The 17752-nt window shown below is 38.9% G+C and overlaps 3 protein-coding genes across 3 annotated transcripts in view; 2 read left to right on the top strand and 1 right to left on the bottom strand.

The window, feature by feature from the left end:
- LOC114359730 (unconventional myosin-Va-like) overlaps nt 1-12422 on the bottom strand; it is a 67851-nt gene extending 55429 nt beyond the window's left edge. The window contains exons 1-11 of the mRNA XM_028314217.1: nt 12293-12422; nt 10458-10594; nt 9794-9898; nt 9333-9437; nt 8510-8688; nt 7574-7602; nt 7286-7455; nt 6241-6372; nt 4121-4294; nt 1770-1875; nt 485-597 (exon numbers count right to left, since the gene is read on the bottom strand). Coding sequence (XP_028170018.1) covers nt 485-597; nt 1770-1875; nt 4121-4294; nt 6241-6372; nt 7286-7455; nt 7574-7602; nt 8510-8688; nt 9333-9437; nt 9794-9898; nt 10458-10594; nt 12293-12422 — 1380 coding nt within the window. The remainder of the gene's footprint in view (nt 1-484; nt 598-1769; nt 1876-4120; nt 4295-6240; nt 6373-7285; nt 7456-7573; nt 7603-8509; nt 8689-9332; nt 9438-9793; nt 9899-10457; nt 10595-12292) is intronic.
- A 1567-nt stretch (nt 12423-13989) lies between these two features.
- On the top strand, nt 13990-15821 carry LOC114359728 (dynein regulatory complex protein 8). The gene is made up of 5 exons (XM_028314216.1): nt 13990-14086; nt 14167-14280; nt 14545-14668; nt 15037-15163; nt 15699-15821. The coding sequence occupies exons 1-5, from the start codon at nt 14062-14064 to the stop codon at nt 15819-15821; spliced, it is 513 nt and encodes a 170-aa protein (XP_028170017.1). The 5' UTR covers nt 13990-14061.
- Nucleotides 15822-16652: 831 nt separating this feature from the next.
- Nucleotides 16653-17467, top strand: LOC114359735 (dynein regulatory complex protein 8-like). The gene is made up of 2 exons (XM_028314221.1): nt 16653-16775; nt 17174-17467. Exons 1-2 carry the CDS (start codon nt 16671-16673, stop codon nt 17294-17296), a joined length of 228 nt encoding a protein of 75 aa, XP_028170022.1. The 5' UTR covers nt 16653-16670; the 3' UTR covers nt 17297-17467.
- The last annotated feature ends 285 nt before the right edge of the window (nt 17468-17752 follow it).

Below are 17752 nucleotides of genomic sequence, written 5' to 3'. Positions count from 1 at the left end.
GTGTCTTCATTGTAGTGATATTTCGCTTGCGATCTCACAAACCGTACAGATGTATAAGAGTAAATACGAAATAATTATCTACCTGCATTTTCGGCTTACAATTCAACAGTGAATCACGGGCTTTGTAATACAATACAGGAGTTCAATAACATGGGTGTATCAGCACACTATGCAACTAAAAGTAGTCGAACCCAGGGTCTATAAAAGGGGGTCTTTAATATTATACCACAGAGACAAAACTTTCATCTTCTCATCATCATCAGCCGGGCTAAGATGCGCGCCATCATAACATCTTATCAATGACTTTAGACGACAAATGTATGGGCTTATCGCGTAAAATCGATAAAATGATGCTGTAAAAGCTTATTGCTTCGCACATCCTAGGCTTACAAGTACAAGTACAAGATGCAGGCCAAGAGCTTTCTCGTTATGGATAAAATACATTATCTTCGCTCTACAGATACATATTATGTCGTAAACTTACCAAGTAGGCTCCGACGACGTCTTTCTCAGACAATTCAGCGCCATAGGGCTCGAAGGTGCCGCCGCATACGCGCCGTCCGCTGCTTTCTAGCGCCCAGCTTTGAGCGTCCGCGCCTGCAAACGATACACAATTACACTTACATCTTACACCTAAATAAAGTCCGCCGGCTGCTTTTTTTATCGTCAGGAAAATACATTGATTTGTATACCCACCAGCCGCAGGGGCAGCTAGTGGGTTATGTGGGATTCTCCCTGCGGGCTCCAAAAACGAGGCAACTCCAGAGGATGCGAGTCCTCCTACCGCTTCAGGGCTCACCAGCAGGCGCCACTGTCTTCGCCACTAGCAAGTGACAGTGACCTTACTCTACAGTGGCGCCAACTGGTGAGCGCTGAAACCATAGACTTCTTTGCTCTCATTGGAGGGGGTACGCAAATAAATAATTCTAATTCTAAAGTCATATCTAACGTGTAATTCCGCTTGCGATCTCACAAACCATAGGATGTATGAGAGTAAATACGAAATATTGATCTACCTGCACTTTTGGCTCACAACTCAACAGTGAATCGTGCGCTATTATATCAGCACAGGAATATTCTATTTCACATAATATTGATTATGTAAGTGGAAATGATCGGAGTAGAACTGTGATGTCCACAGCATTGCAAGCACGTTTTTTATGCACTCGTAATGAAAAAGTGTCATATGTCAATGATCCAAATTCCAGGCTATTGAGTGACAGTACACACTACACACACATCTTAGCGAGTGCAAATGCGAAGTGCTCCTACTGATTCAGTCTTCAGCGTAATCAGCGCTCATTAGTGGGGGCCATTGTCTTAGCTATTAGCAAGTGACAGTAACTTATTCTATAGCGGCGTCACCCAGGGGGCAAATAAGATAGCCCTCATTTAGTTAAGCCCGTATTCCACCGCCAGAGGTATGAATTAGGCATGTTTAGAAGAGCGGTCTTGGTTTACATAAAATAGGATTGCCATTATTCACCAAGAAAGAATTCGGGAGTATTGGTTTGATGAGTGAGCTCATTTTTACTCTTTTTGCCCTCTTTTTCATTTCACTCGACTCTCTGTTGGTGGAAACAGATGTATGCATTTTAGTATTGCAAGGTAAACAGCAGGGCTACTACGAAACGCTGTTTACGTAGTTTCGGGTCCGTCTGTCACCGTCGCTCATGCTGGCATCTCGCTGTGCGTGAGAGGGACGGCAACATTCGAAACTTCGGATAACGTTATTCGGGGTAGCCCCGCAGTGTGTATTGTCGACTTACCAAGATGCAACGAGGAGTCTTCAGTGGACCAGCCGACTCGGAGCCCCGAGCCGGGCGCGTCTTTGTCCGGCTCCGCTATTGTTGGCAGTTTATCACCGACGCGTACCTGTAACAATCGTTTTCATTCTATTTATTTGACTGTTTACTTTAATCTTAACGGTAGGGCGCAGCAACGTCAAGGGACCCGCTGAAAATCGGTGTCGGGGCATGGGCATGCGGGCATGCCCCGATTAATGCTGAGCGGGCCCCTATTTGACAGCAGGGCACAATGTTTCTTCTTTTTGTAATTTATGTAAATGTCATGTCGCTCTTTTTGTCAAAACATTTTTTACTTTTACTTTACTTTTTTAACTCAAAAAGCAGCTCAACCAAGTCAAATAACATATTTAGAGTAGAGGTGTCAAAACTCAAAAAAGTCAATAAAAATAGCAAATAAAATAGGATTTTATGTATTGTGTACAGTGAAAAAAAAATTGATAGGTTAAGGGGGGCTAAAAATATTTTAGAAAAAATGGTTATAATATTCATTAAGTTGGTAGAGGTGTTGTGTTATTCCGCTTGCGATCTCACAAACCATATACATATACCTTAGTTCTTTAGAAATTTCCCTAAATGTAAACAAATATGGCCAACTGACATTGACGAATTTTTAGTCTATGTCAGTTGATCTACTAGTGATGCGACAAAATCTCTCGTTAATCGCAATTCTGTAAATGTCATTTACGGACTGCAACAGACGATTATTAGATTTTTAAAGATCGTTTGTATAATTATTAAGATCAATCCCTCTTCTGATTGATGTTGTGATCAGTAATGTGATCGTCAAAATAGGATCTTCTTAATCAAAGAAAATTTAATTTTCCCTTTTTTATTTGTTTAGGAAATATAATTTAAATTATACTGTGGGTCTAGACAAAGTGCACAATAAAATCGTAAACCAGTCGAAAAGTGGTCGAAAGGCCTTTTTTGTGTGACACTCGTCTGTATAATAAAGCTGAATTCAAAGACTTCTTCGCAAAGTGTGTTCTTGCATTCAATGAAGAAAAAATACATTGTTGAATATAACCTCGTTTATATTTTATTTTAAATTAATATTATCAAAGTAATTGGTAATTGAAATAATTGAATACTTGAAATAAAATCGATAAAATTTACAGATTATTATCTATGAAAATTGTCTACGACTTACAGATTTTCCAGAGATAGGACCTAAATTTCAACGTCAAATGTCGATTTGACATTTTAACATGAAGCACAAATTTTCACCATCCAAATATTTTGTTAAAATATTTTGTTTTCAATGTTAGATTTGATATTTGTTTCATCATGAGAATAAAGTTGGTTTCATGAGCTTGTGAAATAATGTGTATGATATTAAGAAAACGTGAGTATTATAGTGTAATTGTGTGCACAAGTGTTTGTTTACATCGATGGAAATTTCTAAAGAATTTAGGATTAGGTGCATGAGAGTAAATACGAAATAATTATCTACCTGCATTTTCAGCTCAGAATTCAATAGTAAATCACGAGCTTTGTAATACAATACAGGAATTCAGTAACATTTTTGTGAATTTCTATACAACAAATCACATCTAGCGCTATCATCAGTGGCGTGTGACTCGACTGCTTATTAAGTTAATTTCTAACACTGGGTACTTAGACCACAGTCAATTTAAATTATTTTTATGAGTTGTCAAACAAAATGCACCAAGTCCGCACGTTTTGTATATCAATTCTGAGTTATGATCTCCCTTCTGCCAACTTTGACTAAAGATTGTCAGGGCTAGATTAAAGTTATTTTTTTTAAATAAGTCTAGCAATTTTCTCAATTACCCCATTGCATAAAATAGCATGTTACAAGCAAATGATCATCCTGTGGTATCATTATTGTTTGTGTGGGAGCAGTTAGCTTGAGAGTTGAGATCTTTAGCATAAAACATTTTTTATTGTGTTTATTACTGTACCTCATGTTGACAGCCCAATAAATTTCAAATCGAAACCTACGCTCTGTATACAGAAATTAACTAGTAAGGCCTCAGACAAAATTAACACTAGCATCAAGGAATGCTTTTATTATGTGTATAAAAATATATTATAATAAACTACCAGACGATTTTAAAGAACTAAAATTCTCAAAATTTAGAAATGTTATTAAAGAATGGTTAACTAAAAATGTTTTATAGTGTACAAGAATACCTAGATTATAAATAAATATGTTTAGATATAAGAATTATAAATGTGTATACGCCTGAAAGGGTAGGATCAAGTGATACTCTGTAATTAATTTAAGATCTTTCTGTAACCTGTTTGTTTCTATACACAATAAAGAACTTACTTATAAATAAACATACCTCGTAGTAGACGCGTCCCGTGCTGACGCCGTGGCTCGCGCGCGCGCCGGCCCAGGCGTGGGCGAAGGCTCCCTCGCTCAGCGGCGTCACCGCGTTCAGGCCCGGCAGCTCCAGATACTGGTTCAGATCGCTGTCGTCTGTGGAAGAATAATCATTGTAAATCTCTATGGATTTCTATTGAAGACTTGGCTGATTGGCGAATGCCTTTGCCTTTTCCTTCAAGAGGAAACAAAATAGACTAAGAGCTGGTGAACGCCAGACCTACGTCATTTTATAAAAGCTGAAAGTTTGTCAGCATATGCTCCCAATATAGGATAGAATTTTGGTGAATCATGAAGTTTGGGTCATCGTGGCTTTGGTAGCTAGCTATCCTATAAAACTGTCTGACAAAGAGTTGGAACTGTCAAAACTGTCTGCTCTTCCAATGACGGCTATCGTTTTTATACCTAACAGTTGGCACCCCTGGCGATTGACAGGACCTTACTCTACAGTGGCGCCATCTTGATGAGTGCAAATGCGATAGTCCTCCTACCACTTTAGCGCTCACCAGTTGGTGCCACTGTTTTCGCTACTAGCAAGTGACAGGACCTTACTCTACAGTGGCGCTAACTGGTGAGCGCTAAAACGATAGCCCTCATTGTCGAAGGATATTTAATGTTATTATTTATTTATTAACTATTTGAAGATTACGTAAACCGTCATCCAACTTACGGTTTGTTTTTACACTGTGGCGTCAACGCGTACGCGCGAGTGTCAGCGCGAGTGTCAGTGCGAGGTGTGCGGGGGCTGAGGTAAACAAATGCACGGCATCGAGGCGGTAAATCCTAGCCTTAAATGTAAAACTCAATTTTGACAGTAAAATGTCAAAAGTTCATGATTTAGTGTTCCCATTTGTTTTAAAATACCGGTATTTCATGATACGGGAGTTTAAAAAGTGTTTTTCATTGGGGCACTTACCTTACTGGAAAACGCAGCATGGAACGTCAACCCACAAAGTGGACTGACAACCTGATAAAGGTAGCAGGAAGGCGCTGGATGCAGGAGGAAATCATTGGGGAGGCATATTATGTTCAGCAGTTCTGTCACGTTCTGTGGCCAGTGGCCTAGCTAGGCAGCGTACCAAGGGCCCTGGGGCAAATAAAAAATGGGGCCCCAGTGCTATCTAAACTGGTTAGGTTTTATTATGACACTAAAGCCCGGTCTGTGAGCACGTATAATTAGCTACCCATCCTTATCGCTCGCGCGTAATTATGTTACTGTTGCGCTTGCTCACTCACTGCGGGCGCCCGTCACACAGTCGCGACAGCAATATAATTACACGCGAGCGATAAGGATGTGTAGCTTGGGGTCATTGGACAAAATTCTACGTGCTCGCAGACCATACTATAGTTTACTCACTCCTGATACAGCTCTTCACAACAATAAAACGCACATATTATCACTATCCGTCAAATTTCGAATTTCTCTATTTTCGAAATAAGAAAATAAGATAAATTTTGAAAGTTCAGTTCGATTGAGATTTTCTGGTAAGGCCGTTTGTAGACATCCGTTTTTTCACCGGACGACGGACCGTCAAAAAACGGATATCCTTTGTTTGCTGTCTATTTTCTCGCCGGACCCATATCCGATGCATGTGCACACGATCATTATAAACCATACGCCACCGCTAAATCCGGTGAAAGAATCGGGCCGTTGTACAAGCGGCCTTAGAGCGCTTGTAGACGTCCGTTTTTTTTACCGGATAACGGACCGTGTTTTTTGCCGGATTTGCGGTGGTGTATGAATTATAATGAATGTGTGTACATGCACCGGACAAACTGTTCGCCGGACCGATGCCGAAGCGCTCTTAGGCCGTTTGTAGACATCCGTTTTTTGACCGGACAACGGCCCGATTCTTTCACCGGATTTAGCGGTGGCGTATGGTTTATAATGAACGTGTGCACATGCATCGGACATGGGTCCGGCGAGAAAATTGACAGCAAACAAAGGATATCCGTTTTTTGTGAAAAAACGGACGTCTACAAACGGCCTAAGGACTCTACGGCCCCCTGCGGAGCACTGCTCCGTCTAGCCTCTTGGTAGCTACGCCTTTGCCTGTGCCTAAAATGATAATGTTTTACCTGGCTGAGCTCCTGTTCGCGTCGTTTCTCCTCCTCGGCCTGGCGTTGTTCGCGCTCGCGGCGCTCCTGTTCCCGTTCCCGTAGCCGTTCGTTGAGTTGCCGCCACTCCTCCGCTTCGGACAGCTCGCGAGCCTGCGGCGAACATTCGTTACGTGTGAAAATGCGTCAGCGAACGTGTAAAGCCTGGTCCGTGAGCACGTAGAATCCCGTCCAATGACCCCAAGCTGCCCATCCTTGTCGCTCGCACGTAATTATGTTGCTGTCGCGCTCGCACACTCATTGCGGGCGCCCGTCGCACAGTCGCGACAGCAATATAATTACGCGCGAGCGATAAGGATGGGTAGCTTGGGGTCATTGGACGGGATTCTACGTGCTCACGGACCAGGCTTTAGTGTGGATCAATTTACAAGCCTCGAGTGTGCTAGAATTTGGATCGTGCTAAATTGTGTTTCGAAAACCCTTGAGGAACGAATTAATTCAGCGTCGTACGTTTTTAGTTGAAGCGACCCGAGCGTAGAGTGTGGACCGATTTACAAGCCTCAATGTGCTAGAATTTGGATCGTGCTAGATTGTGTTAAGAAAACCCTTGAGGAACGACTTAATTCAGCATCGTACGTTTTTAGATGAAAAATAAGTACTTATGTAGAGCGGCAATTATAACTTCAACTTTGCTATCGCCAAATTTATTTATTTTATTATTACATTATTTATTTTATTGTTAAGAAAACAAACAGCATTCTATAACACATAGAGTTACCAATTAAACTTCACATTTGCCAAAATAGTTTTCACAATAAAGTTTAATTTTAGCCATTACATCTTTGATTTAAATAGTGTCTTAAATCCTCTTGAGGTTTGTCTAGACACTATTGTTCTCTATACAAATAAAAATAAACGTTTTAGTATAAGCATTCACATCACTTTCAGAAACATAGGCAAATCATGTATTCAGTAAAAACCTGTGTACGCAATGAACAGTAGACGACGGAACTACGGAAGTATTGTATCTCTCCAATAAAACAATATTAATAAGTTTAATAATTACCTCATCCTTCAGCGCCTTGTTTTTAGCATCCTCATTATTCTCATTAGGTTCTTTTTTAACACCCTCTTTATTATCTTCTTTCTTAACTTCTGAAACTTCGTCAACATTCATTTTTTCCTCTGACTCCTCCTTTGGTTGTATGTTTTCTGTCTTTTGAACTTCCATAGGTTCTGTAATAAATAAAACAATAGTAAGCAACCTCAAATATCTTTGCTAACAATGGCTTATTAGAAGATTATGCAAACTTTTTTCATTATGCTGTATTTTCAGAGGTATATGGAAACTCACCTTGTTTGAAATTGACTGGAGATGAGCTCCTGAAAAGAAACAAAATATTACATTAAAATAAAACATAACTAAAATCTATATCCTACAACTACCTGCAGTATAAAATGTGCCCTCTTTGTGTTTTCCGTAAACAATACTATGAAGCAACCGATCAGTTTCATGTTTGAAGGACAACCATTATCTATGCATGGTTATGGCCCATAACCAAACACATCATGGTGTAATTATGCGATCTACTATCACAGAAACGGGCGTTTTTATTGCATAAGTAATAATACTTTATTGTGAAATCATTAATGTTATTTTGTAGGCATTTGAAATATCGTACTGGCATCATTAACTTTTCTGTTTGAATCACTATTATGTTCAACATCATCAATGGTATAGCAATATTTGCCAGAATAACCAAACACTATTGTATCAATAGAAGAAGAATAGAGAAGATAAGTATAGAACTATCACACATATTGTGGATTATTTCTGGAATTATTGGTAANCCACCCTGTATAATCCGGCTGTATCTCCAGGTCACCTTGATACATTCCATAGCAGCTATTTAGGTACATACATTTACCAATTTTGTTGATAAATAGGCATTTTGTATTAGTTTTTGTATGACGCCTGAACAAAAACAAAGGGTAATAATTTGGTGTTATACATAGATTTCGAATATAAAAAATATATAATTTAACTAATTAAGACATGACAAAAAAACTGAGGTATGTCACGTTTCTGTCGGGCCTGGGTCACAGATGACCGTTCTTCTTTAGCGTGTACCGCCGATAGCACTCAAACATTAGCGGAAGAATGGTGGGGCGTGTCTTCATGGATGGAACGATCTATTATACCTAATACAATACATGCTTGTTTTTAGTTTTTAGTCGAACTTAGCATCACTTGTAGCCTTTTTCTTAGTATTTCTTCTTATAATCGTACCTATCGTCATAGATCGAGTAGGCGTCAGCCGCCGCGGGTGGCTCGCTGACAGGCGGCACGGGCTGCGGCGCGGGCACGGCCGGCGGCGGCACCGGCACCGGCACCGGCGGCGGCGCCGGCACCGGCTGCGGCGCCGCTCTCTCGGGCTCCGGCTCCGGTTCAGGCTCCGGCGGCTCTTGCTGCAATGACAAGGTTGTATTGGTGTTTGTTTGGAACTGGGCACGCTCTGCGACGCATTTCATATAGGGTGTAAGAGGCAGTTTAAATGAGGAATGATGAGCATGAGTTGTTAAAATAAGCGCTTAGTGAGCGTTAATGAGCTTTATTATAGTGTAAAGAAAGACTAATAACTTAAAATAAATTCCTTTTAAGACTGAATCGTTAATGACTGGGAAGCGTTAAAGGCATGATGCGTGTAAAAGAAAGCATCACTCGAATGAACTGTTACTGCCTTTCTATTTCTTACACCCTGTATATTTTCGTTTTTCCATTGTTCTCATTCATCTTTTAGGCATGTGAGAGATGAATGGACAAGGCATTGCAGAGTAGACCCGTAAATTCGGCTGAAAAAGCATGAAATAGTCTATAGTCTGGTCTGCGAGCACGTAGAATTTTGTCCAATGACCCAAGCTACCCATCCTTATCACTCGCGCGTAATTATGTTGCTGTCGCGCTCGCACACTCACTGCGGGCGCCCGTCGCGCAGTCGCGACAGCAATATAATTACGCGCGAGCGATAAGGATGGGTAGCTTGGGGTCATTGGACAAAATTCTACGTGCTCACAGACCGGGCTTTACCTTTTCCACATTCTTGTAAACTTACCTCTTTGGCTGGAGCAGGGGTGGGAGGGGCGGGTTCGGGAGAGGGCTCGCGCGCCTCCTCGGCCTTCGGCTCTTCGGCTATAGGTTCCGGAGTCTCTTTTTGTTGCTACAATAGGAAACAGCCGTAAGTTGACTGCAGCTTCGTGGTGTCGTAAGTCAGCGACGAGTGACGCGACGCGTTACGCTCGACGCTGACTTAGGACACTGCTTGAGCATTGGCAGTGTGACTAATGGAAGATCGTTTTTGTTATTGATATTGAAAGATTTTTTTATGTACAACACTGTTTAAGTTTTCTTAGTTTTATTTGTACCGATTAAATAAAAAATAGTCTAGTAGAAAAAAATTTGAACTTCACGTTTGATTGGACGTTAAAATTCTTAGTTCTTGGGCAATTTTAATTCTAAAGTAATAATAAATCACACTGCTTTGTAATTAACTTTTAAAATAATAGATATACTTACTTTGGTCGGTGTGGCCGCAGCCAGCCGAGTCAACGAGGACCTTCTTCTAGTCATCCTAGCTGCAGGCAGGACTGCATCCGGCTCGTCAACGTTTTCAGGCGTCTCCTAATGATGCCAAGATGGATACAACTATCTTTCGAAAGATTCATTTTGTATTTTTGTGATGGAGATGATTACGAATGGAATGGTAAATCATTTGTATTTATCAAAACGGGATAAGGATAAAAAAAATAATGAGATGGATGGGATGTGGGATGATATGCTTTATTTTAAACACGGAAAATACGATAACGAACGGCCTTGCAACGCCAACTAGTGAGCAAAATCATGATATTATGTTGAAAAGGTAACGGGAAAGGGTTAGGATAAATAATAAATGAGATCTTTCGAAAAATTATCAAAAACAAAAAATAAACAAAGCAATGAACTAAAATATAATTTTAAAAAAAGATGCTGGTATAAAAGAACATGAAATGTATTTGCATGCAAAAAATAATTTTGATGAAATAAAAAAAGAATATCACAATCTGGTGACTAGACTGTGGTACTCAGGTGATAATTGAATCTTTCGAAAAACACAACCAAGTACCTTTTGAAAACATCACCTTGTGTCCAGCGTTGAAATCTCGGGATCTGTGTTAGTACATGAAATCTAAACACATACCTTGATCGGAGTGGCTGGTGCCACTCGGGATGAAGAGGCTCTCCGCGTGGTCCGGGAAGCAGGCCCGGGCCTGCGTGGAGTGGCTGGTTCGTCTGCATCCTCGGTAGATGTATCCAGAATCGATGTATCTGGGATAGCTGTAAATATTAAAGGTGTCTTTCAGTTGGGTGTATTTTTTTTTTGTCACATTTTCTTGGTCTAATACGATATCATAAGGATCAAAATTATCATTTGGACCTGCTAAGGTAAAAGTATTCCAGATTCCCACACAAAGATATTACAATACAATTTAAATATTTATAAGGAAAGCAACTGCAGGACTGAATATACAGGGTGTTTGGTGGAAAGTTAGATAAACTTCTTGGGTGTACCTATAGGTTATGATCATTTTGAGAATACAAATTCGCCCATAAAACCCTAAGTCAGCTACTTTTTTTTTTTATTGGTATTTTTGTTTTTATTTTTTTCCAAAATTTGACCTGAAAAATGCTTCAATTTTTTTTCTCGCGTGTTTTCTACCGAATTTATTATTTAGTATTAATCTCGAATATGTCTTTGGTCTAATTATTAGACCAAATCAAACATCAAAAACTCAAAATGACCTTACTTATACACCACAAAGTTTGTCTAACCTTCCACCAAACACCCTGTATGATGTAATTTATTTATTTATTTTGGTGTTTGAAAGATTGAGCTTTCAATTACAGTGGAATCTCTATAACTGGAATCTCAAGGGAAATGCAAAAAAAATCGAGTTAACGAGTTTTCGACTTAACAAGAACTTCGAGATACAAGGACTTAACTGCTGAAATTTCGACTTGTAGAGGACGGACAAGCTCCGCTATAAGTAATCGTGTCCTGTGGCGACAAGGACAAACATCACGTTCACAGCTGTGTTACTTAGAAAGTTTCATTGATGTATTCTTTCATTGCATGTGTACAAGACAAAAACAATAGATTAGAAGCCCCGAACCCTAACATACATTTTGGATTTTATTGCTATTATTTCGGGGAATTCCAAGTAAGACGTTATTATATTTTACTAACTACGACTTACGGAGTCCCCTTTTTTTTTCGAGTTATAGAGTATAAATATGTATCATCAATACTTCGTAGGGAAATAACATTTTGTTCGAGTTACAAAGTCTAAATAATTCGAGATACCGCGTATTTAGGTGCTCAGCGGGAGGGAATGGCAATTTTTTTCGACTTACTGAGGATTTTGACTTAACGAGGTTCGAGTTATAGAGATTCCACTGTAATAGAAACAATGGTGAAAGAATTTACTCTGTAGCATAAAAACTTTGAGATATATCATACTTTGATTTTTACATTAACTTCCCAAAAACAAAATACTATTTATTGTTTAAACACAGTGTTTGGTTGATGGTAATGTGACAATAAGAAGGTAAATCAATAAATTATAAATTTCACATACCTACTGAAGAGCTGACCGAGCAATCAGACAAGTATAAATCTTAGTAAATTCATAGTTGCATAATTATTACATTACCTACAGTCTGTCAATAAGTAGGTACTTAATTTAATTTTAGTGGACTTCATGGTGCTTGCTTGTTCAATTAAATTCTCATTAAATCCATCCTACTGATAACGTTTGTTTATTATGATGCTTATATCGAACACCAACCATGGAAAGTTTATAAAGCACTTTACCGTTGGCATATTATTATATGACATCACAGCCAAAATTGCTAATGATAACATCGTTAGTGGAAATACCACGTGTATTTGTATAGAATTTTGTGTTTGTCCTGGGATACAACATTTGTATGAAGTGATAGTAACTATTACCTAATGTTTAACATACTAAATACCTTTTCCACTCTTTGCTTCAAGTGCTTTCTTCAATCTTTCGACCAAAGCCGGCTTGTTACCCTTCGTATCCAATCCGAGAGCGCCAAGCTCCGACCTGAGGTCCACTACTTTCATTTTAGCAGGATCCATGTTGTTGATCGGTTACGACCCACTACACTAATCACTATTGTTTGAACAAATAATTAACTCTATTACGTGAAATCAACCATAACTCGCGAAATACGAAAAATATGCGTCTAGCTCGACCTGAGAAAGCGCCAAATCAAACCAATATGGCGGCTGCCCAATGCAAAGATGGCCGACAGTCGGTTGCGGGGCCATAGACAAACTCCAAATTTAAGAATGAACGTGACTAAAAAATAGAACTAAGCATTTTGAGATATGTCTTGACAACGATGTATACGGACAGCACCCTCGCTAAAATTCCGAATTAACTTGGTCAATCAATTTCGAAGTTCTAGCCCGCACACCGCACACCGAAGTATGGGCGACCTAGTGATGGTCAACTCGAGTAAGTAACTCGGGTTAACTCGAGTTGGGCGTAACTCGAACCCACTCGAGTTGAATTCCCTCTGACTCGAGTTCGTATCATAAACCGAATGGAACCGACATGGAGCGAAGTTTGCCGATCATTTGAGTGATGAGACTATGTTCATTCGTCCATTCATAACAAATAAGTGTTACAATATAATGTAGATTTGAAGTTAACTTTAAACTGCCGATTTTATTGTTGTAGATTTTTGTGTTTTATGTTCTGTTTTTGAAAAATGCCAAGTGATAATAAATACAGGGTGTTAGGTAAATGGGTATATGAGCCGAGACTAGCTCATGTTAACATGGGCATATAAATGGTATGGTGAAGTCAAAAAATTGATATCTTCATTTTAATTATTTTAATTTTCATACAAATCGGATTTTATAAAATTTATTTTGTATGAAAACTTAAAAAAATAAAATGATGATATCAAATTTCTGACTTCACCATACCATTTATATGCCCATGTTAACAAGGGCTAGTGTCGGCTCATATACCCATTTACCTAACACCCAGTATAAATATTTGTTTAAACTAAAATCAAGCTAAAATTCTCCCAATACATTATGAATGAATAATATGACTGTATATATTTTTTAGACTGTTATTGGGAATAAACTGGTAAAATTAAAAAAAAACATTCACTTGTCCATCCAGTTAACTCGAGTTACGTAACTCGAGTTCAACCCGAGTTACGTGGATTTTAACTCGGGTTAAATCGAGTTTTGTTTTTCCCGAGTTGGCCCATCACTAGGCGACTCACGCGAGGAGGGAGGAGAAAATAACCGAGATGATGTTCACACCATTACGTTTGGCCGATTTTCCGCATAGTGTACTTGCGCCATAAAAGTATCTACAGCGCTATCGTGTACATAATTTCAAAAGTAGGATTTGGTTGATAACTTATTTTAAAATAGCCACTCTCGAACAATGAACTTTTATGATTTTTGAGGATGATTTAGTCCTATTCAGTCATGTCTGATTGTCCCTAAAACCCTTTTGGAACGGTCTGAAAACTGGGAATGAAATATCAATGCCTATAGCCACGGTAATACTATATGATAGTATTACCGTGCTATAGCCTATAGTTACCAAACTCAAATATTTCTGACTGTTGCTATGGCTATTATTTTGATTAATTTTGACTTTCCAACGTTATGTTTAGACTATAACTTATTTTTATCCTTTTTGTAAATTAAATACTCAAAACCCACTCAATTATTACTGACGAAAATGGCTCGTAAGGAAGAACCTAAAAGTACGAGTTAAAATCTTTAAGTAATATTACTTACCTAACTTTTTATCATAATAATAACTCACCATTAAATAATTTTGTAGTTCAACCTAATAATGATTTGGAGAAGAAAATTATGGAGGCTTTCGAAGTGTTTGACCACTCTGGGAAACAAGTGGTTGACGTTAGAGAAATTGGTACCATTCTGCGGTCTTTAGGTAATTAATAGAGTACCTCTATTCTTATATGTGAAGCATCTAGATTAAAGTGATTTCTTCCTTCATCTCTTTTTGTGATACTTGTTTGGAAATGGTGTCCACGTCCCACTGCACACTATTCGCAATCGCATCGTAGGCACTATATAAGTACACTAACCACTATCACAAGTAACAATGCTAAACCTACCTACGTTTTATGTGCTTTTTACTTAGATTAAGCTTTATTAATCTAAGGCTTTTTACCCGCACAGTAATGTTTTTCAGGGTGTTGTCCAACTGAAGCGGAAATACAAGAGGTGATATTAGCAACCGAGAATAAAGAAGCGACGGGCAACGTCCCGCTAAGTAACTTCCTGCCGTACATGTGTAAAGTTATGTTAGAACACAGGTTTGTAAATTATAAATGGGTAGCTACTTTCTATATACCACAGTCATTTAAAAATCCTTTACATAGATTCTGTTTCCGGTTTTGGGCGGGGATTCCCACGTGCTGTCACTTCCGGTCACGTAGACGGTCCGATGGGCGCGGTCGTTAAATACTTTAGAGTCCCACGTTCGATTCCGGGCATAAGTCCGTCTTCTGGCGCCACGCTGTAGTAACTTAAATTTTAGCTACTTCATGGGTTCCACATTCGATTCTGCCTATCTTGGCGCCTCACTGTAGTAACTTAAATTTTACCTTTCTAATTTATGAACAATAAAATTAGGAGGTACTAGAAATAGTATGAATTTTTAGCTCAACGTGTTTGGTTTTAGATTCTACCCAGCCAGTGCGGAGATGCTTTTGGCGGCTTTCCGCTACTTTGACAAGGAGGAGCGCGGGTATCTCACTAAAGAGAGGTTCGCGCAGCTTATGCTTGAAGAAGGCGAACCATTTACGCAGGTAGGCAGAAAAAGGCTACGGCACGTTACCATAGACCTTGTAGTATCTTAGCAGTTGTACCTAATAAGTAAGTTATTTTGCATCAAAAGATGTATAGCCTTAAGTACTGTCGGTTTATTCCACTTTGTTCACCTGGGTGTCACCTAGGAAATTAATTCACCCAGCTGAACAGATGCTACTTTTTTCATTGATCATAATAAAAAATCAATATTATCTTTATTTGTATAGACTAATGATGAAATTAGTACTTACAAATCGTCAAATGCTCTTAAGGAACCTATACATGTCTCATTCTTTTTTTGCCCTACCAGCGCTTCGAGACAAACATTTGGCAAGTGCTGAGAAGAAGCGCCGCAACAAACTCAGTCACAGTGGTGACTGAGTTTGTTGCGGCGATCAAGTGGACTTATATCACCTAAAATCTATTTTGTTCACCCAGGTGAACAACAACAACAATATACCGTGCTGTCAACGTGCTGTCGACTACTTGTTTGCCTGCCTCGCCGCTGTTCTCCTAATAAGTAATTTATTGCAGGAAGAATACGATGAGATGATGCAGACCGCCCTGGATCCCGTGACTAACACCATTACCTACGAGTACTATATCAATCAGCTCATGGTGCGTATTTTCAATAAATTACAATATTGTCTTATTTAAGTCACTTGTAGATTACGTATTGCGATAGTATTTAGGCCTCAGCCTCGAGTTTAGCGGGCAGCGGGCGGGAGCGGCAGGATCTTATGCGTAAAATCAAATAGACCGGTTCTCGAAAACAGCGGCGCGGGAGCGGGCAACGAGCGGGCAGCGCACTCCTTCTTTTGCCCACAATAAATCGAAGCGAGTGACACAACCTCCCCGTCTGAAGGCCAGCGGCCGACTGCCGCCCGCACCCCGCGAAGGCCCCCTCAACAGCAAAACGTTCGGAATTTATCAAAAGTAAAATTTATGAATGAAAGTAATGTTCGATTGAAAAACGCAACGTGTCATTTAAAGATTAAAGAATTCCCAATCTATTCGTGCAAAAATCTTTTAAATTAACATAGCCGTTTTGGAGGAGTAGGGAATTTAAGTAAAAAATTGATATCCCGTATTTGTTTTTTTAATCCAAAACAAAGACACGTAGCGAAAATTCAAACGTCACAAATGTAGTCCTTGAACTGTTGTATAACATATATTTTTTTCAACTATTTCTGTCCAGCAGTAAAAGAGGAGTAGGCTTTACAAAATGCCCATTTGGCGCGGATTGAGGACACTAATCGCCTTAAATACTTGGAGTCCCACGTTCGATTCCGGGCATAAGTCCGTCTTCTGGCGCCACGCTGTAGTAACTTAAATTTTAGCTACTTCATGGGTTCCACATTCGATTCTGCCTATCTTGGCGCCTCACTGTAGTAACTTAAATTTTACCTTTCTAATTTATGAACAATAAAATTAGGAGGTACTAGAAATAGTATGAATTTTTAGCTCAACGTTTTTGGTTTTAGATTCTACCCAGCCAGTGCGGAGATGCTTTTGGCGGCTTTCCGCTACTTTGACAAGGAGGAGCGCGGGTATCTCACTAAAGAGAGGTTCGCGCAGCTTATGCTTGAAGAAGGCGAACCATTTACGCAGGTAGGCAGAAAAAGGCTACGGCACGTTACCATAGACATTGTAGTATCTTAGCAGTTTTAATAACAATTATTTCGCATCAAAAAATGGATAGCCTAAGGTGCTGTCGGTTTATTCCACTTTACCTCGGAACTATTTTACCCAACTTTATTTTCCTTGAATTGAGCCGACTAAAGCGGTCGCCTTTGTTCACCTAGGAAATTACTTAATTCACTCAGATGAACATATGCGTTTTTTTCATTGTTCAAGTGGACTTATATCACCTAAAAATCTACTTTGTTCACCCAGGTGAACAACAACAACAATATACCGTGCTGTCGACTGCATCTTATGTAATAGTAGATGATGATGATCTGTTTGCCTGCCTCGCCACTGTTCTCCTAATACATATTTTATTGCAGGAAGAATACGATGAGATGATGCAGACCGCCCTGGATCCCGTGACTAACACCATTACCTACGAGTACTATATCAATCAGCTCATGGTGCGTATTTTCAATAAATTACAATATTGTCTTATTTAAGTCACTTGTAGATTGCGTTTGCGATAGTATTTAATGTTTACTGACTGAATGATTGATATATCAAATAAACGAAAATAAGCCAGTTTTATTCATTATCCAACTGCACTAGAAGGAGAATGAAATGTAAGAATTAAAGATTACAAAACTATTGAGTTCGTTTGATAAGAAGTAGTGGGAATAATTTGTAGTAGATAAAAAGACAAGTTGATATAAAGTTAACTTTAATGTATTCCATTTTGTCAACTTATTAATCATTTAATTTATTACATTATCCTGAAATAATACTAAAACTTACTACTATTATACTAGTAGGTACTACATTTGTGTAGAACGAAAAAAAAACAATTATTATTAAAATTTTAACTTTATGGATCATAAAATCACAATAGCTGAGCTAATCTTAAGTCAAAACTTATAATCAAATTGAAAATAAATCGCATGTTTTATTCAAGTAGA

This window comes from Ostrinia furnacalis, unplaced genomic scaffold (assembly GCF_004193835.3).
Source record: "Ostrinia furnacalis isolate ACB-3 unplaced genomic scaffold, ASM419383v2 OfSCF4632, whole genome shotgun sequence".
Lineage (NCBI taxonomy): Eukaryota > Metazoa > Arthropoda > Insecta > Lepidoptera > Crambidae > Ostrinia > Ostrinia furnacalis.
The sequence above is the reverse complement of the archived record's forward strand: the minus strand, read 5'-3'. Positions and strand labels throughout refer to the sequence as shown.